Source organism: Podarcis raffonei, chromosome 2, assembly GCF_027172205.1.
Source record: "Podarcis raffonei isolate rPodRaf1 chromosome 2, rPodRaf1.pri, whole genome shotgun sequence".
Taxonomy (NCBI): Eukaryota; Metazoa; Chordata; class Lepidosauria; order Squamata; family Lacertidae; genus Podarcis; species Podarcis raffonei.
In genome coordinates, this window is record NC_070603.1 from 53,834,942 (window position 1) to 53,860,049 (window position 25,108).

At 42.6% G+C, this 25,108-nt stretch overlaps 1 protein-coding gene across 5 annotated transcripts; it reads left to right on the forward strand.

Annotated features, from left to right (window-relative positions):
* The first annotated feature begins 210 nt into the window (after nt 1-210).
* SFXN1 (sideroflexin 1) lies at nt 211-23,084 on the forward strand. 5 transcript variants are annotated; one of them, XM_053376636.1, is made up of 11 exons: nt 212-511; nt 5,977-6,153; nt 7,785-7,955; nt 8,735-8,833; nt 11,782-11,857; nt 13,140-13,225; nt 13,976-14,103; nt 14,527-14,576; nt 18,759-18,808; nt 20,433-20,480; nt 22,815-23,084. In XM_053376636.1, the coding sequence occupies exons 2-11, from the start codon at nt 5,990-5,992 to the stop codon at nt 22,909-22,911; spliced, it is 969 nt and encodes a 322-aa protein (XP_053232611.1). In that variant the 5' UTR covers nt 212-511; nt 5,977-5,989; the 3' UTR covers nt 22,912-23,084. The 5 variants fall into 5 exon arrangements, with proteins under 5 accessions (XP_053232612.1, XP_053232611.1, XP_053232609.1 ...); XM_053376634.1 differs by having other exon boundaries at nt 343-449; XM_053376633.1 differs by lacking the exon at nt 212-511 and adding an exon at nt 3,556-3,793.
* The last annotated feature ends 2,024 nt before the right edge of the window (nt 23,085-25,108 follow it).

The following is a 25,108-nucleotide window of genomic DNA, read 5'->3' on the forward strand; positions in this document are numbered from 1 at the left end:
ACATGTTTTTCTAAGAAGCCGGGCGCGGGGGGGGGGGCTGATTCAGCTAAAATCCCGGTCGGGGGGTGGGGCTTGCGGGGTCCATTCCGCTCCTCCTCCCCACATGCTGAGCACCGCAGAGGCGGGCAACGCTTCACCTTTTGGCTCTCCCTCGCGGCGCCAGGCCCGGGTGCCTGGAGCGAGCGAAGGCAGCCCTCCGCCACGGCGCCACCTCGCCGCCCTTCGCCTCCTTCCCTGGCGCGCCCTCCTCTTCCTTTCCCTTCCCTCCCGAGGGGGCGGTCCGGACGCTGCTCGCCCCTCCCACCCCGGCTTGGCCCGCTCTGCAGCCGCCGCCGCCGCTTGCTCGCTGCCTCCTGAATTTCTTCCGGCGGGCTTTGGCGCGCCTATCGGACGGGAGCCGGCGCGGACGTGCGAGAGGCAGCCGTGGAGCGGGGCGCGCAGCGGGCGCCGTGAGTAACCCTGGGCAGCAACCAGAAGCACCTCTCTCTCCCCATCCCCGGCCGCTCGGGAGGTAGGCGCTCCTTCGACGGCGCTTCACCCAGCCAGCAGCCCCAAAGTGGGGGGTGACCCTCCTCGCTCTCCATCCCCCGGAGCGGGTGCAGGGAGGGAGGCCGGCTTGGCGCCCCGCAGCTGCTGCTGCGTCTCTGCAGATGACCGAGAGCTACGCCTCCCTTTCTCTCCGGTGGCCGTCTCTCGAGCGCGCTAGAGGCATCCTCTTCCCCCAGGGTGCATCTGCCTACAACAGTAGCCTCTCCCCCCAAATACAATACATAGGAGCCAAGATCCCTTCGGCCTCCCAATAAAATATTTGAGTGCCCCCCCCCGTTGATGGGCATTTCCACTCCAACGGTACGCGTGCGCCGTGTCTTCTGAGCGATGGAGCGGGGCGGGGCTTACCTGGGCCCCCCAATATTTTATTCAAGTTGGCACCCTTGATGCAATGTGGCATTGCAATGCCCGTTTAGCTAACCCACTTTTCCTGTCCTCCTGTATACCGTGTGCATCTATTCAGTGAGCTCAGCGACTAACCCAAAATGTCCCTCTCGGTTATGTGTGCGTTCCCAGTAGATGGATCTAAAAGTATTGGTTTAGGTTTTTTAAAAAAGAATAAATAAGAGAAAGAGTCGTTCGTTTGGGTACTGATCGCTTTCTCCCTTCTTCCAGCTGCCTGATTTTGCGTTAAATGGACCTCATAGACCGGGTTAAGGTGTGTGCGCTTTTACAATTAATAATTTCCCACGGCCACGTTGTTAGTTAGGAAGGGAACAGACGCGGCCATTCTCCCCAGGAACCTTGTTTGCTGCAGTAGCGTTAGGAAAGGAAAGGGTAAAGCCGTCTAGGAGGCTGTCCGGGCTCGGCTAAGAGAAATGTGTCACTGCGGAGAACAGGTTTTCGTGTGAAGTTGCTGCGCTGGCAGGGACTGCTGTGAACCGCGAACATCTGGAGGTGACTTCAGCGCGGAATGATGAAATCTCCCGCTAAGTTACACACCAAAGATGGCTGCTTTGCTGCTGTGCAGGCTGCCTCGGCAGTGGGAATTATACGGGAGCTGTAATTTTTGTTGCTAGGTTACGTGGGGACTTCTCCCACCCTCCTATAAATTGCATCTTGTAATATTGATGTTGTAGACCCTCTTCCTGACTTCTGTCTTCCTTTGCTTCGTAGGCTCCTCCTAGCGCACTGTGGGGAAGTGTATATTGCAGACAAAGCTGCTGGTGCAGATAAATGCCAGTGCAAGCTGATTTTAAGTGAAAGTAACATTGGAGGGCAGGGCTGTTTGCCTCCCTAGCTTGATAGATGTGTTGCACCACTCCTCCTTCCCAGCCATCAGCTGGGCTGCTGGTTTTCTCAGACTGGAGCTGCAGGCAGGGCACAGTTTTGTCAAGTGAAGCAAATGAAGTCTGACACCCGTAGCCTCGAAGTTCTGAATGGCACCTTCTTTAGAAATGCCACGAGTTGATTTTCATTAGAAGCAGGGGAGGGGAAAACTAAAATTGCTTAGAGGAGGCAGGAACCTTGGTGGGTTTGCTACCTGTCCCATTGCATGATGCTTGTTGTTCTTGAGCTATTCTGCGTAACCTTCCCAGTGTACCTGAACCCTCCTGCTGTGACAAGATGGCCAGAAAAGTAGTTGGCAGAAAGGGTATGAGTGTTTGTGTTGAATTTCATCACTTTAATTTTAGACTTGCTTATTCCGTGTGGCTGTAGTGCATTGCACTGATACCTTCAGGGTGGTTATTAACTCTTAGTAATTTGCTCTTTGGTGACAGCAGTCATGAAATTAAAAGACGCCTGCTCCTTGGGAGAAGGGCGATGGCAAACTTAGACAGTATCTTAAAAAGCAGAGACATCACCTTGCCAACAAAGGTCCATATAGTTAAAGCCATGGTCTTTCCAGTAGTGATGTATGGAAGTGAGAGCTGGACCATAAAGAAGGCTGATTGCCGAAGAATTGATGCTTTTGAACTATGGTGCTGGAGGAGACTCTTGAGAGTCCCATGGACTGCAAAAAGATCAAACGTATCCATTCTTCAGGAAATCAGCCCTGAGTGCTCACTGGAAGGACAGATCGTGAAGCTGAGGCTCCAATACTTTGGCCACCGCATGAGAAGAGAAGACTCCCTGGAAAAGACCCTAATGTTGGGAAAGATGGAGGGCACAAGGAGAAGGGGATGACGGAGGACGAGATGGTTGGACGGTGTTCTCGAAGCTACAAACATAAGTCTGACCAAACTACGGGAGGCAGTGGAAGACAGGAGTGCCTGGCGTGCTCTGGTCCGAAGAGTCGGACACGACTAAACAACAACAATTTACTCTTTGGCTGGCATACTTGGAATAGCTTTTTACAGGAACTTGTTCAGGGGTGGGAACCCCCCAGGGGGCAAAGTGCAGCCCTCCATGACTACATACAGCCCCTGACAGATTAATCCTAAGGCAATATGGCCCTCAGCAGTAAAACATTTTTACTTTTGTCCATGTGACTGTAGTTAAAGTGTGGATGGGGCTAGGGAAGCGTTCTTATCAGTTATATGAGGTGGGGGACTTTACAGCTAAGTCTTGACTGTGATTAATGTATCTTTGCACCCAAAAGAAATGAATGAGCAAGACTTTTTGGCTGCAAGCCACAAGAGAACTCTCAGAAAAGAGATAAGCTTTCTTCTTCTTCTAAGAATCCTCCAAGAAAGCTCTTAAATAACTGAGCTCATTTTGAATTGAACTAAGCAGAGCGTGCCCATTGCTTTTTGGAATCCTGTTCCTGAAGTGAATTTGTTAGATTACTTTATGCAAATTACTAAATCCCCACCACTATATTTATAATTTTTTTTGTTGGTATTAATCTGTCTCAAAATACAATGACCTGCTAAGTCAAACTGCTAGAGAATCACAGCATTTGCTGTGGCTTCAGAGGCTGGTAACTGTAACTGCTGCTTTCCTTGTTGTTTTTGTTGCATTGTGTAGGTAATCCTTACAATCTTATAAGGCATGGATGGGAGGTGGGGGCTGTGGTCCTTCAGATGTTATTTGACTGCCACTTCCATCATCGCTGACCATTGGGCATGCTGGCTGAGACTGTTGGAAGTTGGAGTCCAAGAACTTCTTGGCGGCCACAGGTTCTCCACCCCTTCTATAAAGCACATGAAGCATTTTGAAAAATGCAATTAACTACATCAGTGCTATTGTTTGTTATCACCAGGTACTGGGTTTTGTGGATTATTTGGTCTTCTCGAGTCAGTGTCAGCTCTTGTGTCCTTCAGAAGCTGAATGGACATTTCATAAGCAAAACTCATTCCAGGCAAGCAATAAACATATATACCCAAAACACACTAATCTGATTATAACACTCCAGTCTGAAAAATGTAGTTTAAACTAGAAGGATGTACGTAAATGTTTTCAGCTCTAATCATGCAGTATATTGCTGTGGAAAATAATGCATTTCCATGTACCAGCTGTGTCTTGCAACCATATTATACAATAGAAAGTTTTTATTTTTAAAAGAGAACTAATTTTGGATTGCTACTGGAGTTTCATTGCAGGTACATTGTTGACCTTTAAACAAGGTCTAAAGTCTCCTTTTTTGCTGTTATATGTACTCTTTCATACTAAAAGCATTTGGCTGAACTTTGTTCAAGACTTGCATTTCATTTTGAAACTAGATTAGTTTTTACACTTGTGTTACTGTTCTCCTACATTTTGTGTTGGTAAGACCCTGTAACCTTTCAAACATTCAGGCTATTCACCAGCTCAAGTTTAACCAGCCAGTTTAACCCTGGCTACAACAAAATGCTTACACTGTACTGTTTCCCAAAGACTTTGCGCTTCTGGAACAGCCATTGAAATCCTATATGCCCTACCTTTTCCAAATGCAATACACAGGTATAGTTAATTCTGAGGTTCTCTTTCAATCTTGGAGATTGCAGCTGGAATCCAGAGAACTGCAAAGCTGCTTCCACATGTACACCAAGTCTGCCTATGAATAATCAGAAGGGTTCCCAAATATAACTGGGCTGTCTCACCACAATTAGAAGTGTGTGAAGTAATACACATTACTATCTAAAGAGAGCTAGTTATTTACATCCAGAATCTAAACTTGCCTGATTGCATACTCTAGAGCAGCATTCAGTGGAGCATGAGCGGTTTCTGCTATCAGCAAAAAAATGCAATCCTTTGCACATGAGGAAGATTCCTAGGTATTCAAATTGTCTCTTTGGATCCCTACCTTGGGCAGTACATTGACCAGCTTCAGTGATTCAAAGATGGGAAATGGTAGCTCACACTGTCTGTCAATTATGGCATAAGCAGTTGCGGTTTTAAAACAATAAGAAAGATAAGTTGGAGCCAAGTTCAGCAATGCAATTAAACTGTCTAGGGTAACTGGATTTTTTTTCTTGGAGTTTTTTTGGGTTTTTTAACTGAGTGAATATTGGCCAGTGGAGATCTTGTCCTATGATAAGGTTTCAGATTAGAAACTTCAGCAAGCCTTTCCGGTTCTAAGGAAATGTGCCCTACAACCAGGAGACAATGAAAAGGTGTGTTTGTGGTTTGGCTTGTCTATGAGAATCCAAGCTTGACTGATAATGCTGACATGGGAGTAGGCAGGACAAGCTTTTGTGTCTTTCACGAATAAAACCATCAACAACTAGCAAATTTGTAACCCTCAAGATAAACACCTTGGTTTTTTAGTATTGGGTCGACTGGTAGGCATTGGACTATCTCTAGTACCCACTGGCATTTTTGATGCAGCCCCCCGATGAAGGAATGAGAGCTCAGCATATTGTTGTTGCAGGTGATAGAAGAATAAATGGCACCTGCTTTCATTTTTCATATCCATGTGCACATGTATACACACATGCACAGAAATTGTGTAGTATGCTGCTTCAGAGGTTACCTGCATCTTTAAGGCATGGGTGAGAAATAATGAGAAGTCTGTGAGATCTGTGTGTCGGATTAGTTTCTGACACTATGGACAACATGCCCATAGTTCTTTTGCTGCCTTCTGCTAACTGCATCTTTAAGATGACTAGGGGAAAGTAAAATCCAATACAGTCATTAATGCGTATATCTCAAATAATTTTGTAAGCAGATACACACACTGTTTCATCCTCAAGTGAGCTGCAATAAACTTTTCTGCTATTATGAATAGAAAATTAAATATGATGGGAAGCTTACAAAACAGACAAGGGCATTCAACAAAAGCTTTGTGGGACATCTTGACCTACTTTTAGCATGATCTCATCCATGTTGCAAGCAGGGTTTTCTATTGAAAACTCTGGTCAAATATCCTGTTATTGGAGATGTAGCACAAGTGCTATTTCAGCATTTGACTGCATCACTGGGCTGAGTTTTCTCTATCTCTGATTTTCAACAAGAGTTCAGAGATCTGTGGCAGAGAACCAGAAATCTAAAGGGATCCAGATAAACGCAGGAAGCCAAGAACTGTGAAACTGAAAACTGCTTCTGTCTCCGTTTCTTATTTAGTGTTCTTGAAAAAATGTCAGCCGATATACCATTCAACATCAATATCAAAGAGCCTCGCTGGGATCAAAGTACGTTTATTGGACGAGCGAGCCATTTCTTCACTGTCACTGATCCTAGGAATATTTTGTTGTCCAATGAGCAGCTAGAAAAAGCAAGAAAAATTGTGCATGATTACAGGTAAATGTTTATTTTAAAAAAGCACCCTAATTTAATCCCAAGGGCTCAGTTTCATTGTTCTGACAATAATGACAAAAATGACAATAAAGATATTGTATCATATCGTAGTTGAGAATACTCGAGGCATAATGTAAAAAGAGTAAAATAAAATAGCCACTTGCAGTAGAAAATGGTACCCAGGCCCCACGCTCTTCAAAAAAAGCAACTCTTGTAGTGTCTGGTCAAGAAGAGTCCCCAGCTTGAATTTCAGGAAGTCTTAAATGAGAAGAGAATCCCACAGGCCTCCTTAAGACACCCTCTTGCAAACATGGTGTACAGATGTTATAATCAAAAGGATATACTATGCTGATGTTAGAGGGGGGAATATGTACACAGTGTAAGAAGCAGCCTCTGTGATATGTGGGTGTGTGGATGTGGGTGTGTATTTATGCATTATGACCAGCCCTTCCAGACATCCCTTTTATTGTGCATTCATTATTTTTGTGCTCATGCTATCGAGGCTGTCATATGCGATCCCACTTTCAATCCTGTTTGTGCCTGAAAACACGTTGGGGTGGTGACAGTGCTTTGTTTTCAATCAGGTCATATCCTGTCACTGCCTGCTGAAATCCCATAACTTTCTGTACAAAAAAAATGTTCTGGTTTATTTCTGCCTTGCCTCTGTTGTGCTATAAACCCCTCCAGAGAGCAATACGCTATTACTGTGTCAAGAATATGAGGCAGAACGCCATAAAACACCAGTCCAGAGGCATCCACCGTCATGAATTGTAACTGCTGATCAGAGCTGGCATGCACCGTGTTCCAGGTGTTAATTGGTTTTTACAGTGTGGTCAGATCATAGAATCAAAGAACGATAGAGTTGGAAGGGACCCTGAGGATCATCTAGTGAGTCGCAGCCTTTCTCAACCTGTGGGTCCCCAGATGTTGTTGAACTACAACTCCCATCACCCCTAGCTAGCAAGGCCAGAGCTCAGGAATGATGTAGTCCAACAAGATCTGGGGACCCACAGGTTGAGAACCACTGAAAGTCCAACCCTCTGCAATGCAGGAATATGCAGCTGTCCCATATGGGGATCCAACCTGCAACCTTCGCATTATTAGCACCACACTCTAACCAACTGAGCTATCCAGGCAGTGTGCCAAGAGCTACAATAAGTGGGGTGCTCCTAAACATGGTTACTTGAAAGGAAAAGGCCTTCTGCAATGAACATTTAGGAATGAGGAATTAAACTTTGTTGTCAGCAGTGAGAAAGAAAGAAAGATGGGGTGGAGAGTAAGGGGGTGATAAAATATTTTGGAGTAGAATGCCAGAAGTCAATTTTGCAAACGAGCAGTGACTATTTTCTCCTTAGGGCCTTGCCCTTTGATGCACAATTGCAGGAACAAAATTCAATGTGAGCCAGCTGCTTACATTGACCTACCTGCAGTACTCCTGTGACTATGCTGACATGAGAAAGAGCAGTTACGATGATGGAAAGGGACACAGAGGTTCTTATGCTAAGCTACTGCACAGTTGTGTGTGCAGAGAAGATATGTGCCAATCTTTCATGCGAATAATTACTTAAGTTTTGGACCTATCTTAACGTCATATTTATAATTACATAGTCACATATATTTCCATCTGCCCCAAGACAAGGAATTGCATGCCCTGGATTAACAGAAGATGAACTATGGAGGGCGAAGTATATCTACGATTCAGCCTTCCATCCAGATACTGGGGAAAAGATGGTTTTAATTGGCCGCATGTCTGCTCAGGTGCCCATGAACATGACCATTACTGGCTGCATGATGACCTTTTATAGGTAAGTAATGCATGATAGTACATGAGTGAAATAAATATGCAATTGGGAAATCCAATTTGAAGGCCATAGTACTACTGACACTGGTTGTAACAACTTTGTGTATTCTAAAGGGTTTTAGTGCTGCTGCAGCCCAAGTGAATGATGTTGTATACTTTGAATGTTTCAAAAAACAGTTAAAATGAACGTTTTGGGTTTCTTCTTCTCCCTTATATTTTTCATATATTGGTTTGGTTATTTATTTACCTTCAAAAGAAAACAAAGTGGAGAAAATTCAACCTGAGAATTCTTGAACTTCAGTATGCGAGATACTGATGGAAAGATGAAGTATCAAATTTCCCTTTAACCATGGTTATCGCTACCTTCCCACTTGAATTATAGTAATTGGCTTTTTTGTCAAGTCTTACAGGATAAAAACCACCATTTTAATCTATGTGACTCTCTAAATCTGAGCTGGAAATGTTTGTCAAGTAACATAGCTCTGTACCTGGGAAAAGCACTTCAAGTTTTACATTATTGTAACTGAACAGCTACATCTAAGAGAATCTTAACTTATTTCGGTACTCAAACTGGAACAGATTCCTCAAGAAGACCTGTGCATTTCTACATTTCATGTAGGAAAGCTATCATTTTGTGAAGTAACTGTTCAAAAGACTGATTTGGCTGATCCTATACAGAATAATCTTTGGGGGGAGTGTGATGAAGAATAATCAACCCAACAGCGTTTGATTGTCTTAATCTCATCACTTTAAAGAAAATTGATGGTACTTTTTGTTTTTAAGAACTACTCCAGCAGTGGTCTTCTGGCAGTGGATTAACCAGTCGTTCAATGCCATCGTAAATTACACCAATAGGAGTGGAGATGCTCCAATTACTGTCAGGTAAGGTATTTAAGCCACACCTGCGAGAAAATTCAAAAACCTTGAATTACAATATCTGCTCTAGTTTAGACCTAAATTCAATGCTATGATGTGAACGGCCTGAGAAAATGCTTTAATATTTTGCACATGTAATCTCTCTGAGTTAAAGTTATGCTCTAATTAGTGTAATGTGATATGCAGGCAGTGTTATCTTTGATGAAAGCCAAAATAGCTCACAAGACTGATGACGTGACCAGTCACTAAAGCAGGGGTGGCTAACTTGTTTTGCCCCCTCCCCCGAAAAGAAGCCACATTCACCCTTGACCACGTGCCAGCAGTGTGTGCACCAGTCCACATTCTCACATGCACACACACAGTCCAACACTCTCCCCTACTCGGGTTATCTAGAGGGGGTGTGGTCATCTCCCTTTCTGCACTCCTAAAACGATCAGTCTGATGACTGGGGAGGAGACTGCTTGCATCTCCCTCACAGTGATGGGCTCTGCCCATCCCAGCACTGGGTCTATGTTAGTGCTTTCCCCCACTTTTAATACCAGCCATCAAATTGATGGGGCCTTGCCCAACCAGGAAGAAATGGTTAGCCCCCCAAACCGTGGGGGCTAGTCGTCCCTGCCCTAAATCATCTTCCCTAAAGCTTGGGGTGAGGGTGGTAATTGGTTGTGGAGCCGGCAGTAAGGTTTAGTTTTTGAGCCGCAGCCAGGCCCTGCATATTTGAAACAGCCCTGTATTCTGCCCTGCTCTGAGGAATTCATGCCCAAGGCAAGAGAGGTCCCCTGCTTCTTCTGAATGGCTTCCAGCAGCTGTAATAATAATGGATCCCAGATTGCCTAGTTTGGATTATTATTAAATTTGCAATGTGGTTTTTCATAGACTGGCTTGACGTGACGACATGTAAGCACAAGGTAAACTATAATGGGTAAATCGAAGTGATGCTAATTTAATAACATTAATATGTAACATGCATATAGCGAGCATTCCAAGCACTTCACGTACACCGCCTCAGTAATATATGCAAGATATTACTAGATGCATGACTGCCTAGTTACTTCTGTCTGGTACTAAAAACAAGTTATTTGCATGTAGATAATCACCCAAGGTCATATCTGCATAATTTGAATGACTAAATTAGGCTACTAATGCATTCTAGACATCTACTATGGATTGCAGCTGGTATGGGATCAGAGCATTTCAAACAGGCATGTGTGCTTCACTTCTATAGTCCATGAAGTTTTCTGGTTCTGGTGGGGTCTTTTAAATGTCTTGAGAATTATTCACCTAGTCCAGCGCATCTGGGAAACCTTGAGGTAGAAGACCAAAATATGTTGCCCAGATGTGACAAGAGCAGAGCAAAGATGATGTTCTTGACTGTAGGAGCAGAACTGCCAGTAGGAGACAGGTGGTCACAGTACAGCCACTCAGTGTCGCTTGACATCCTAAGCTTGCACACTCAGGGGTTGTGTGTGTGTGTGTGTGTGTGTGTGTGTGTGTGTGTGAGAGAGAGAGAGAGAGAGAGAGAGAGAGAGACCATAATTACATGCTCGGAAGTCTTTGCATCAGAGCTGAGGAACCTAAGCCCTCTACATGTTGTTAGACTGCGGTTTCCTTTGTCTCTGATCCTTGGCCATGCTGGCTGGAGCTGGTAGGAGTCCAACGATATCCAGGGGCCCTGAGGTTCCCCACCCCTGCTCTTTATTCTTCCAGCTGCTTTTGGTATAACCAGTTTCTGACTGGTATCAGAGTGTAAAGGCACACAGTGAAGCAACTTTTTTGAAGCTAAGCACCTCTGGGTCTGGTCACTGCCTGGGTGGGAGAGCACTTGAGAGCCTTGTGTATGTGGTGCTGAACAGGATATAAATGTAAGAAATGAAGTGAAATACTTCCCAAGATATTCTGAGGTGATCTATCTGCCTCTGGTGAAGATGGCTCAAGGTTACTCAGCCTCCTTGCCAGCTTATGATGGCATTAGACCCGATTGGGGTGGGGGACCCTGTTTGGGGGCCGAGATGATGAACGTTGTTAGACTTTTGTTAAGGCTCCAGCCCCAAAATTAGTACCTTGAGGACCCTTTGTATCTTTTCTCCTTCATGAAAAGGACAGTCTGTCCATGCACCTAGATCCTCCTGCTCTCTGATAAATGGACTGGCATAGTTCACCGTATAGTAGAGCTGGCAGAGGAAATAGCTGCAAAAAGAAAGCCATGGCTCATTCTGCAGAGGAAGAGTCTACAAGGATATCTGAAGCTACAAGGATATCTGAAGCTTCTATCGTGCTTCTAAACATAGTGAACTGTCAAACGTATGAGGCAGCTTTATATTGTTAGCCCATTAGCCTGTCTAATCTACTATCATATGGCATGGCTGACAGTGGGTCTCCGAGTGAGATCTTTTAAACGGAATGTACCAAGGACTGAGATGAGGATGTGTTGCATACAAAAACCACATGCTCTACCACTCAACTATAAGATCTCAGCCCTCAGTCTAAGCACGATGCTTCCACTGAGTCCATCATCAGAGTACAGGTGTACACCACCCAGCTGTCAGTTTGGTACCCTAGAATATAGAAGTCGTGCTGGATGGGATCAGAGGCCAGCATCCTGCCATCACAGTGGCTAACCGGATGCCTATGGGAAGCCAGAAGCTGGAACCTGAGGGCAATAGCACTCCTCACATGTGATACCCAGTGACTGGCATTCTGAGGCATACCGCCTCCCAGCTGTGGATATAGAACATATAGATCATTTAGGAGTCAGCCACTTAGCATCATAAGTGGGAAAGGGAAAAGTTTGTAACCCCACTAGATGCCTTGACATTATATTCCGGTACAGTTTTGTCTTTCAGCCAGGAGAACATATTACAGTACCATGCCAGTTGTGCTTACATAATTGGAACATGTGCGATGTAACATATACGGCTATTGTGCGCACACAAACATTCTTATTTTTGTTTTAGCCAGCTGGGAACAGCCTATGTTTCTGCCACCACAGGTGCTGTTGCAACTGCTCTAGGACTTAACGCACTAACAAAGGTATTTAATCATTTCCTCCGTTTTGCTTTGAGAAAGAGTTTTGATTGTTGTGGAAACTTTTAGTTAATGATTTCCATACGCACGAGGAGTAACAAGCGTTATTGTGGCACCTTAAAAGCCAATGCATTTATTGTGACATGACCTTGCATATTCAGGAGCCTACTTAATCTTTTCATCTGTGGGTTTATCAGTCTCTTGTGATTGAATCCTGTTTGCTTCAGTTCAGTTCAGTTCATTTTTATAGCTTTGAATATGTCAGCACACAGAAATTAGATGTCAGGGAGAAGTGTTCTAGCCTAGCATTTTCCCTAGCATTTTCTGGAACTTCCAGCTTTTTTTGTACAACAATATTTTTATATGGAAGAGTACTCAGTTATGTGAGCTCAGGCTTGGATTTACCACCTCACTGAAAATATAGTCACAGTTTCTAGGGCAAGCTCTCTTGCAACTGATACTCAGATAAGGTGCGGTTTCTGATTCTTGCATGAAATCCACTTTAGATTTCTTTATAAATAGTTTATACTGCTTGTATAATAAAAATCTAAGCAGTTTACATAGAAACAATGAAACAACATTAACTAATACAAATATAATAATAATACATTTTCCTAAAAGCTAGATAAAAGCAAAATGTGATTGTATATCACAAATAAAAACTGAGCGAAGCGCAGAACAAAACAAAAATAAAGCTTTGGTATACATTTTAAAGAGGTGTTTAAAGGTCATTTTTATCTACAACCCCAAAACATTTAACATGTGCATATCTTCACTGTCCATGTCGTGCATCTGATGAAGTAGGATCTTGCCTGGGAAAGCTTCTGCTGCAATAAATCTTCAAGAAACCATGAGACACCCTGCTGTGTTTGCTGACATACTCTAAGATAGCTACACTTCAAAAAGCTTTCACAGAATGACTACAACTATTTTTCAAAGAGAAAGATAGAGGGATTTTTTAAAAAATTGATCATATAGCTTGCCTAAATGGCATTTCATCAAAAACTTAACCTGATTTCTGGGAGTGATTATAACTCAATATTTCTGTTCTAAAATATTTTTATGTCACTGGAGTACAGTTGAGAAACCACTCTCATTTTTTAAAAGGTACAATCTATACAAGTGTTCTCAAAAGATTCTAGCTTCAGGCACATATATTCTCTGATGTGTTGGCATAGATTCTTAAGATCAGCTTTTCACAAAACAATACTTAAGATGATATTTTAGAGTGGCTGAGGATTGCTGGGGTTTGTCCATCTTCAGGTAACTCTTACTTCTTTTTTCACAGCATGTCTCACCTCTTATAGGACGTTTTGTTCCTTTTGCTGCTGTAGCTGCTGCTAACTGCATTAATATCCCATTAATGAGGCAAAGGTAAGATAAAAATCTAGCGTGTGCCACAGAGCACCTCTTGGCTTAGTAGGGATGCTGCAAAATTTGTTCTAAGCCAGACTCTGAAAGGAAATTCAGAGGCTCATTAAAGCCCATTTCAAAGCTGGCACAAGCTTTAAATGGTCCTGAATTCTTCTCCAGCTTTGACTGGAGTTGGATGTGACTCCTGCAGAGTAAGCCACTTTCAGGAAGCCACACCTACCCACCCCACACCTGATGTCATGACAGCAGGTGTGGAGCAGGTAAGGGCAAGACTTCAAAGGAGCAATCGGGAGCTTAAAACTCCCAAGTTGTTCCTTGAATCCAGGAAGGTAAGTTCCTACCCACACAACAGCTGATGTGGATCAACACTCACACTTTGGCCAGGCAGGGGTGGGGGAGATAGAGATCTGGCCCGCCAGCCAGCAAAGATTCCCCACCCTGTGCTAAACCAACCCATGGCTTAGCTTTCAGTGGTGCAGCAGGAGGAGGACTGGGAGAGGAGCACAGTGGCCACAATCCAATCTCTAGCATTTGCACAAAGCCATAGCATTGCTTGAGCATCATGTGCAAACCAGCTCCTATGAATGTAATGAAAAACAAAGCAGGGCTGTTGTTGAAGTTTACAAATGATTAACAACTGTTCTGGAACGTAACTTTAGGAACATAAACAATTTGAGCATATAGTGCCCTTAAAGAGTAACCTTTCGCAATTGTTCAGCTTTTTTCTTTTCTTTTTTTAAAACCCAACAGGGAACTAAAGTATGGTATTCCCATTACAGACGAAAATGGAAACCGATTGGGTGAATCATCCAGAGCTGCCCAACAGGCCATTGTGCAGGTGGTTATCTCACGGATCCTTATGGCTGCTCCTGGCATGGGTTAGTTCACCTTCAGCTAAGCATAAGTAGTGATTGAAATCATGCTCTTCTAAGAACTTTGGCTTCACTATATTAGATTTGAACAGCTAATGGCTCACACATAAAAGATACTGTAGAGAAACATGGCGGAGTTTTATTTATTTTTACAATGTATCTGCAATGCACTGTTGATATTGTAGCCATTGCTCTGGTTCTTTAAAATCTTAATTATATCTCTTGTGAAACTTCATGTGCACATTCTCCCTCATCTCTTTATAACCCTTTTTCATCTCCATACATTGCTAATTTATTTATGCATATTAATAGAGTGCCTCAGGAAAGCTATACACTACCAGTAAACTCATTGAAGCATACCTGTTATTAGAAAGTGCTCTGTATACATAGTTTGCTAAGGCTTAAGCATTTCATTCTTTGTTTTTGTAGCCATTCCCCCGTTCATAATGAATTCTTTGGAAAAGAAGGCATTTTTAAAGGTAAGCCTAAGCTCCTGAAGATATATTAATTTCCTTCTTACAGCCAGTATAATTAAGAGATCAGTTTTAATGAAATAGCCGTTCACAGAGCAATAAAAAGAAAAAGAGAAAATCTGCTGTTATTCGCTGTCCTGCTCTAGGGAACATTTTTGTTTGTGAATAAAACAAGGGTTTGGCGGGGGGGGGGGATGTGAAAGCTCTTCATTCCATTGTGCAAATTAGATCCACACCGTTGCTTTCATAAATTGTAACAAGGAGATATATGTTGATTAAAGCGTTGATGCTAAAAGTCAGGGTTATTTTCAGATGCATGACATCTCCTGCAAGGACCTAATTCGAAACTGATGTACATGAAGCATGCTGTCACATAGAAGCTGCTTTAAGTTAAAATTGATCTGAATGGCAACGGCTGTCATGCATCAATCGAGTACTGAATGGCAGCTCCCTACATAGTCAGATGACTTTTTCCATCCTGCTGCAAATTTGCTTATTTGGGGCAGAGTGAGAGGTTTGTGGTGGCCTGGAGACACCGGCCTGAAATACAGTATGCCTCTGAATACCACTTGCTGGGAATCGAAGATGGGCAGATGCTCCTGCGCTCATGTCTTGCTTGCAGGCTTCCCACAGGCATCTGGTTGGCCACTGTGAGAACAGGATGCTGGACTAGATGGGCCATTGGCCTGATCCACCAGGGCTCTTCTTGGATTTTTGTGCATATAAGTGGCTTGAAGTGGCAACAGGGAGTAATCGTTAAAGTGGCCTCCATGCTTCTTATGTCTTGCTGATGCACTAAACATCAAGAATATTACCAGCACCACACATTGTTGCTGACCTATGCAATTCCACGAGAAGCAGCTCTTTTCATGTAACATTCTGTATGTCGGGGAATTCAGTGTCATTGTAAGATATTAATCTCACCTAGGGCAAGCACAGGGCTTCTGCTGACAGGGTTCATGAGTGAATCCCTCCCATAATTTTTTTCTTGCAACAATGAAGTGAGAATAATTTTCTAGGGACATAGTTCATTAAATATCAGTTATGCTATATAGACCATCATTATCCCCACTGACAGATAGCTACTTGCCTGAGGTTACCTAGTGACTTAGTAAGTGTTGGATCCAAGTCTCCTCGGTTGATATGAAGTGTTAGCTGAAATAGGTTATGTGGAGTTCAATGCTTCATGTTCGAATAGTCAGTCAGTCAGTTAAATTTATTTGCTAAAATCCACTGGACTTCACAAATGTATTGAGGTACATTCTAGCACACTTAGCCCCCAGCACACTGGGCGCTGTGTTGCACAATGAAATGTTGTCTAATCCTCTGGGCTGCTAAAGCAAACATGGAAACATAATTCTAGTTACAGGTAGCTAGCCGTGTTGGTCTGCAGTAGTCGAAACAAAATAAAAAAATTCCTTGGCTCTGAAGAAGTGTGCATGCACATGAAAGCTCATACCAATAACAAACTTAGTTGGTCTCTAAGGTGCTACTGGAAGGAAATTTTTTTTATTATTTTGATGGAAACATAATGTGTAAGTGTATTTATCCCCATCCATCAGCAAATAAGAAATATTCTCTGTAGAATTCCAGTGGGGGACTTGAATATGTTGGAAGGAGCAGGGATGTTTGCTTAAGCATATTACACATTTTGGAGTTAACATTGTTTGCATTTGACTGTGACAAGTTACGTGATGAACATTTCTGTTGGTTCAGTGATATTTCTTGCAACGGCTAATGAAAAGAGAATGCCATATGTCAAGCAAAGTCTCCATTGGCGTGTATGTAGTTTAATCAACATGAAGATGTTGTAATTTTTTCAGATCAGCACATCTGAAAGAGCCCTTCAGTGACTGTTCAGTGTTCTTTGACACCATCATGACTCCCTTTATGTTTTCCTGCTCCTCCCCGCCCCCTCTCTGCCTCATGGACTGTGAGCTCAGGTGAATCATTGCTCTACAGCTAGTTAATTATAAGACTTGCTATTGATCAGCCCTGGATCCATTGAGCAATGAACTGCACTTCTTTTTTAAATAAAACAAGCAGCTTCGGCATGTCAGCTTAAAGTTCATTACTTGTACTACTCTGACACCATCTACATCCTGCTTTATTAATGCATACAGGCTTTAGCATTTCCCCACCATTCCAGATAATAGCTCTTGTTCACTCAGCCTAAGAAAAAAAAATCTTTACTTTAAAGGTTCAGACAAAGAGAAGGAAACGAGGGATTGTGTGAAGGTCTTCATTTATTTGAATCCTGCCACAGAAACATTACCTTCCTTTCTAATAATAATAATAGTAATTTTTTATTTATACCAAACTGGAGTAAAGGTTTCCGGCTAGTATGAGCCAGCCCCATGCATCTGAGAAATACATTTAAACATCCATATGTCTGTTGAGCATCAGTGGCTCCTCTTGTTCCCACATATAGGAATGTTTTGTGTGCCTGCTCCATCTGAAAATGGTAGCTGACTTGAATGGTGCTATGAGCCCCAATGCAAATGCTTAGAAAAGGAGACTGCCTGCTGTTGTTTCTCATGATTCTGTGTAACAACAAACTTAAAACAAACTTTTTAAAACAAACTTGTGTCCAAGAGGCAGCCCTACACAAAACTGTTTATCGTACAAAAAATGAAATATTTCCGAACAACAGCTTTGAGAAATACAGTGTCATCTTGCATTTGGTGTTAGAACATCTCCAGTGCAGAGTTCTATCCTCTGCCCTTTTGTTATGATTCCATTGGGTGGCATCTACTGGTGTCTGGTTGATCATAAACTGTGGTGCAATAAGAAGTAAATGGGAGTCCTTTGGCTGGCTGGAGTTCTGCCATCTGCTCAGTTTCCAGAGAGATGTAAATGCTGCATCATTACATGCCGCACCATCCTTGAAGCTTAAAGCTGCCATTTGTTCCTTGACTACCTGATTCACAAGCAGCTACTTTGTGGCTTTGGATTCCTGCAGCGCAGAGAGAGCCCCAGTAACCTTAGTTGTCCACATCTGTGGGTGTTTATGGAATGCTTTTTACTTGAAAATCATAATTGCACACATCCATTGTAATTCTAACCAATTAACTATTTTACTTTTAATCTTCATCCTGTTTATGATACCATATATGAAAGGGAATGATTGTTTTTGGTAACAGAAGCAAATTCCGTATAGAAAAGGCTTGCTGTGGTTTGGTTTCATTAGCATTTACTTTCTGGTAGAAGTCTTAACACAGCATCTTTATAATATCCCTTAAATGATTAATTGTTGCAAGATTAGTTTTGCTTGATGATGTGACAATAAACTCTGCATAGGATTTGTATGCTGTGAAACAATGCATTGGGTTTTTTTAGATGTTATAATAATTCCCAAAGAATAGCTGTTCCTTACTGACACAGGAACAACAGTTGATAATGGGAAAAGGGGAGGCTTGTCTATCAGTTTTTATGAAGTTTTAAAAAGGTTTTTTTTTGCAAAGTGAGGGTAGGGGTAGGATTGTATTACTCTTGCTTATAGAGAAATACCCCAGAATGCAACCCCTTCCCCAATTTCTCTTTAAGTGGCACTTGCAATTCTTTCAAAAAGAAATTCGGTGCAACTTTAAAATATACATTGGAATTAATCCTTTTGCATTATTTAACAAATGCAATATGGGATCACATTGCTCACATTGTCTGAGTGATTCCTCAGTACTTCCTGATATGTGTATTCTTATTACAACGATATATATACCTCTAAAGCACCCATCCCAGGGTTTTAATGGATAACAGCAATGAACATTTTCAAAACCTGAAGGCCCAAGCCTTTTCCCCTATAGCAATGGCAGTGCTTTCAGTGGAATTTTACAAAAGTAATTCATCTAATTGCAGGAAAGGACTGTTTTCATCCCTTAAACAATCTGTGTCTCTGATATTATAATACTGCCCTACTTTTAGAAATCTGTCCTGCTGCTAAGAACACATCAGCAAAGTCGGGGTGTGCGGGTGGCTATTGACCTTGGAGGCTAGAACACCTGACTAAGGCTGGGAATGTTTGCAGAACCCATAGTAGTTAGGTGTGTGTTCAAGCATGCCTTCTCCATTTTGCATAAATTTTCAGAGTCCATGTGCTTTGAAAAGGTTTGGACCCAAGAACGTGAATAGTACATATGTGGTGAGAGGAGATATCTCATTTCATCATGTCACATTTCTTTTAAAATGCAGAGGTTTCCATGGATGAGTGCCCCCATTCAAGTGGGTTTAGTTGGCTTCTGGTGAGTAAAAAAATAAAATGATTTCATGGGGATATGGTTGTGGTTATCATAACAATGTTTCCTTCTGTGATGGATGTTGATTTTGAACCCTAAATGGGGAATTGCACATTGCGCTTCATGTGTGCAGTGTGGCTGCGTATCTTGTGTTTTCTTTAAGAGAGCCAGTGTGGTGTAGTGTTTAAGAGCGGTAGATTTGTAATCTGGTGAACGGGGTTCGCGTCTCCGCTCCTCTACATGCAGCTGCTGGGTGACTTTGGGCCAGTCACACTTTTTTGAAGTCTCTCAGCTCCACTCACCTCACACAGTGTTTGTTGTGGGGGAGGAAGGGAAAGGAGAATGTTAGCCACTTTGAGACTCCTTTGGGTAGTGATAAAGTGGGATATCAAATCCAAACTCCTCTTCTTCTTCTTCTTCTTCTTCTTCTTCTTCTTCTTCTTCTTCTTCTTTTTCTTTAATTCCAGCAATGGTGGGAGGGGCAATTGCTACTGAGATCACAACATGTGGAAAGAATAGGATTGTCCTTTCCCTCTCCACCTATGACCCCATCCAAAAACAACCCACCAGGTTCAGCTGTAATCAATTACGGTAAAGAAAAGCTAGTGGCTTCACAGAGGCATCTGATTGGTGTCTTTGAGGACCAAATACTGGACTAGATGGGCCTTTGATCTGGTTCAGCAGAGACAATACCTGCATGCTACACATTAAGCATAATGTGTAGTTTTGACTTTGGCACAATGAGGCCATCAAAGCCTCTCTTTAAGACTAAGGCAAATAACTTGGAGAAAGTGCTATGATAACCTTTTCCCAAAGCAGCTACCGGGGCAGCAATGCAAACAAAAGCAGACCTTGAGCCTCTGGAATAGGCTGACTTTGTCTTGGTTGGGGAAGATACAGAGCAAACCAAAGGGGAGGAACAGGGGGGCCATATAAGCCCAGAGGGGGAACAGCATGTCATAGTATGGAGTCGGGGAATTTCTAGTCCACAGGCCAATCCTGGCCCACCAAGGGGTCACCAGCTGATAGGCAGGAGGACAGGCTTTCATCAGCTGTGTGGGGATTACTGGCCTGTGCAAAAGCACCCATGGAAACAGCTTGCACACACAAGCTACTTCAACGAGGTTTAAGACATCGTCTTCTCCAGAGGTTCACATGAGAGCATAGGGCTGCCTCCTGCCTTTCCTTTAAAGTCCCCAATATGGTGAGACTTGGAAAAGGCTTTGTGAGCCTTCTCCTGCTCCCCATTTAAACCTCCAAGTTTTGGGGCTCAAGCTGGGTAGGGAGGAGACTCACGGAACCCTTTACAAGTCTCCCTGTGGTTCCTTTTCAAGCCTCCCATATCAGAACCGTGTTCATTACTATCAGCTCTGTTGAATAGTAAATAAATTGAATGTAGCACATCAAGTGATGCAGGAGCAAAGGAAAGAAACAATGGGGAGTTCCATGCATCTGATGAAGTGGACTTTAGCCCATGAAATCTTTTGCTGCAATATCTGTGCTTTTAATATTGATGTCCAGAGTTAGGATTTTAAGGTGCTTTGAAACTATCTGCGCATTTTAAAGAGGCCAGTTCGTACTTTGAGGAGAGTTACCTCAAATAACCTAACTTAATGTTTGTCTTTTCCAGTTTGGTGTTCGCAACACCTCTGTGCTGTGCATTATTTCCACAAAAAAGGTAATGTGTGTGTTTTTTAAAAAAAATACTTTGGGCTATGGTGAAAGGTAAGATTATGCTGAGCACATTGCAAAAAATTTAGAAAACAGAGTCATCATCATTTCTATGGATATGAGCAGAGAGACATTCCAGAAGTCAGAACATAACCCCCCCCCACACACATTTTTTTTTAAGACTGGAAGTAAGAAATTTTCAAAATGACCTTATTCTTAGGATAGGTTCCCAGCCCAAAGTCTGCTCTTGCCTAGCTCTGAGGAAGCAGGTTAGGTAGCACTTCTGTTCTAATCCTGCCTGGAATAATAAGATTAGATCTTTCTCACGTTCATTTTCCTCTCCTTCACCCCATTCACTTGTAGTTATTAACAGTGCTATTTTTCTAGAAAAAGCGGTGCCAGAACTCACCATGAACACCCGACTTGTTCTCTTATAATGACAATGACGCCCACCTGGAACTGAGTTCCAGCTGGGGGGGGGGAGCCCTGATTCTGTCTTGAAACACTTTCTCATTCATGACTATGTGAGGAAGATGATGCTGCTGTTTCCCAGCCAATGAGAAACCACTCTGATGCCTCTTCAACTTCTTTTACTTAGGAGTGGGACTTTCAGCAGCGGGTTACCTTGTTCCTATGTAGATTGGTGGTCTCAAACTCACCCCGGTTACTGCCGTACCGGCTTAGAATAAAATACTGCCAGTTAAATCAACAGCACAGACCTCCAACACAGGTCTGTTCTTTAGAGAAACAGATCCAAGACAATGCAACAACAGACAATACATAAAACCTTAACCAAGGGATGCGGGTGGCGCTGTGGGTTAAACCACAGAGCCTAGGACTTGCCGATCAGAAGGTCGGCGGTTCGAATCCCCACAACGGGGTGAGCTCCCGTTGCTCAGTCCCTGCTCCTGCCAACCTAGCAGTTCGAAAGCATGTCAAAGTGCAAGTAGATAAATAGGTACCACTCCGGCAGGAAGGTAAATGGCGTTTCCGTGCGCTGCTCTGGTTCGCCAGTAGCGGCTTAGTCATGCTGGCCACATGACCCGGAAGCTGTTTGCCGGCTCCCTCAGCCAATAAAGCGAGATGAGTGCCGCAACCCCAGAGTTGATCACGACTGGACCTAACGGTCAGGGGACCCTTTACCTTTACCTAAGGACTACGTGCATGGAACACCACCACCTAGTGGTTGGTGGTGTTGCTTATATAATCATCACTCCCTCTTCACCACCCAGAGGAAGCCCAGGAGAGGAAGCACAGCAGTCTTTCTTTCTCATCACCACAGGCATTTTCTTGGTTGTTTTCTATAGCTACCCACTGGGGCTATGCTCTACAGTTATACAGCCAGATTACTAATGGGCTGCTGTGGGGAAGGATGCCATAGATTCCCTAAGAGCTTCTTAACACTGAAGTGCTTTATCCTGCAAGCCAGTATAGGATTATGGGGAAAAACCTTACAGAGGCACCTGGAACGTCTTTCTGTTGAAGATGAACAGCTTTGGTGTTCCCTGTTGCAACACTGTGGTCCTTTGTGCCACCTTGTATAAGGGATATGTTTGCTTCTGCATTGAGCTCTAAAGGAAGCTACATAAACAAAGTTTGACTCCCATTTGCTGGGATCAATAAATATAAACTTCATTTCATGGATTGATCAAGGTTCTTTCGTGGAACCAGAAATCCCCCTGCTGCTTCTCTTCTGGCACATGAATGCTGATTTAACTCAAAGCAGTTTGATTGTTAACTTTATTTCCCTTCTTGGCTTCGAAAAGGCCTATGAGTTGCATATAGCCAAAGCAGTTCCAGGCTTAGCTTGAGAGGGATCAGAATTTATCACGCTTAGGTGGGTATTCTCTGGTGTTGACATGTTAAAGGGTTCTGTGACACAGTTTTTGATTTTAACTGCATGCCTTTGTTTTCACACATGCTAAACTGTTTTTTATTATTAAGAGTGAATGCAATTAAAATGTTAGCAATCAGTTTTAAAGACCTGTTGGTGATACACGAACTGTTAGGCCAAGTTTAATTTATAAGTGAAAGCTTAATGGTTCATGTAAAGTGCATTTTCCTGGCTGACACATTAACATACCTCACCAGTTAACTTTAGCCAAGCAAAACAGCCAAGCAAAAACTTGAAAATCTTCTTCTGTGGCTCATAACAGGGACTATTTGAAGTGCAAGAAAATACTTTTAGAATTGATAATGAAGTACCCTTAGTACAAAATCATATTTGATATAAATTCCAACTTTTTTTAAAAAAATCATCATCATAAAGCTTTACCACTTGCATGTATGAAATTTGATCATGGGTTGTATGTGACGTCTCTTCTATTTTTCTTTTGCTCAGTTCCATGTCTGTAACTCGTCTGGAGCCAGAATTACAAGCCAAGATCCAAAAGAGCAACCCTGAATTGGAGCGTGTGTATTTTAACAAAGGGTTATAATTTGTAGAAGACAAAATATCCCTCAATGACAATTAGGTGAACCTATTTTAAATTGTGAGAAAGCCTTGTTGAAGACAACTCGGTCCTAGTGTATTATTTCAATTTTACACTTTTTTTTTAGCACTGAGGTTATTTAAGCATTGCAATATAATTTTCGTAATTATGGCCTCAAATTGCTGTCAATGCCAGTACTTCACTGTCCACTTTGTTTTTCTGCTGCCAATATTTAAAACAGTTCCCATTAACTACTCTCAAGAAGCTAAAGATGAGATTCCTTTGGAAAATGTGGCAGACAGAAGGAGATCACAGGATGCTATTTTAGATTTGCTGCCTTTCTCAATTTTGCCCTGCAGTAGGGTTGCCATACATCTGGGAATTCCAGGACATGTCCTCTTTTGGGGGTCCTCCATGCCCATCTGGGAGGATTTTACATTTTAAAGAAAATGTCCTGGATTTTGGTTTTTTTATTTTTAAAAAATGTGCATGGCTCTGGTGTAGACGACCCAGGCTCTGGCTTGAGCCCTAAAAAAGCTCAACAACTTTATGTGTCCAAATTTTTACCTCTTGAAATATGGCAACCCTACCCTACAGGAAAGCAAAGAGCAAGTTCATCTTTGCTATTATATTTATACCTACAGTTCAGGTGGTAATTCTCCATCAGATTCCTTTCCTCAAAGGCCCAGAGTGTGAATGTGTGGTTTGCATTTGATACTGGGTTCATAAGTTGCCTTATCTCAGTTATGTAACAAGTATTTGGGGATGGGTGGGAGAAGTGTGATGGGTGGGGGAACTTGAATGATGTAGAGCAAAGGAAAGCTATCTTCCCCCATCACTTCTGAAATCACTTAACTAATACAGTGAAAGGAAACTGGTAATCACAGAAAACATAGCCTCTTATAGTGTGCAAAGTTCCCACAGATGGGGCAAACTCACCAAATTCCTCCGAATTGCATTGGAGCCTATCCAAGTGTTGCGCAGGGTACATGGTACAGTCCTCTCATTAGGGGTTGCATTTTAAATGTGTCCCATGTTAAAACGTGTGCATATAAAGTTAGTATACTATGCTAACTCCCTGGGTGCAGAAGAAACCGCCCTGTTCAACGTGTGAATTCACTCTTAGTCATGGTGCCTGGCATACTGCAGCGTCGGGCAGGATTCTAATGGCTGCCAAACTTAATTTGTGCTGCTTAGTTAGTGGCAGTTGCCAAATTCTTGGGGAAATCAAGAATTGGGGGAAATTCTTGGGGAAATCAAGAAACTGGGTTTCTGCATTACATTCATGAGTTTCATTTGCCTTAACTGACATGTTTCCCCCCAGAGATGGGGGTGTATTAGTTCTCTATTTCCTAGCCTTATTTTTTCATATCTGACAATCACATTCTTGATACAATATTTTAAGTCCAGTCACATGAAAACACTATGCTGCTAAAAACAATGGCAAGAGTGCCCTATTTTCCACCCCAAATGAGTTTTGTCACTTTATAATATTGGTGGTTGTTGGTCAACTGTTTTAAGAAGCACAGACATTGTTTTATGGCACTTTTAATCCACTGCCTATTGATTATGTTTTGCAATCCTTATTTATAGTGTGATGCTGTGAGGGGTAGGCTGCTATTATTTCTGGAAACCAGGGCAGACCAAACCTTTCTGCCTGCCCCCCAAAAACCACCTGGCAAGACTATATCTGAGTTAAGATTTGAACCCAGGTTCTAATACTCTGTTCACCAATCATCAACATTTCACTGTAATTTCAGTATGCCTGACATACCTACTTCATTGCTACTACTTATCTTTTCATGTATGGTAAACCAATTTTAATGTCACAGTGAAGACCCCTTTGTACTGGTATCAATAGATCTACCTCTGTACTCAACAAAATTGTTAGCCAGCATAGACCCTGGCCTTTGTCCATGTTCAAAATAATACACAATCAGTGAGTGTTGTCCTACCAATGTGGTAGTAACTTTATATGATAGCTATTGTCTAGATGTGTTAGACACAACATAGAATTGAAACATGCCATACAGCCGAGTCTTGTTTAGCTGCAGGTGATGTTCATCTTCAAACTGAAAGGAGAAGGAGATCTAATGCTTGATCTGAACGTTTTGCTTCGAAAGACCCACCAACAGTGGGATTTGCAGAGTAAAGTCTGTGGTTTTCAAGCTGTTTTCCGGGAAGGCCTGGGGTTGCTTAGAAG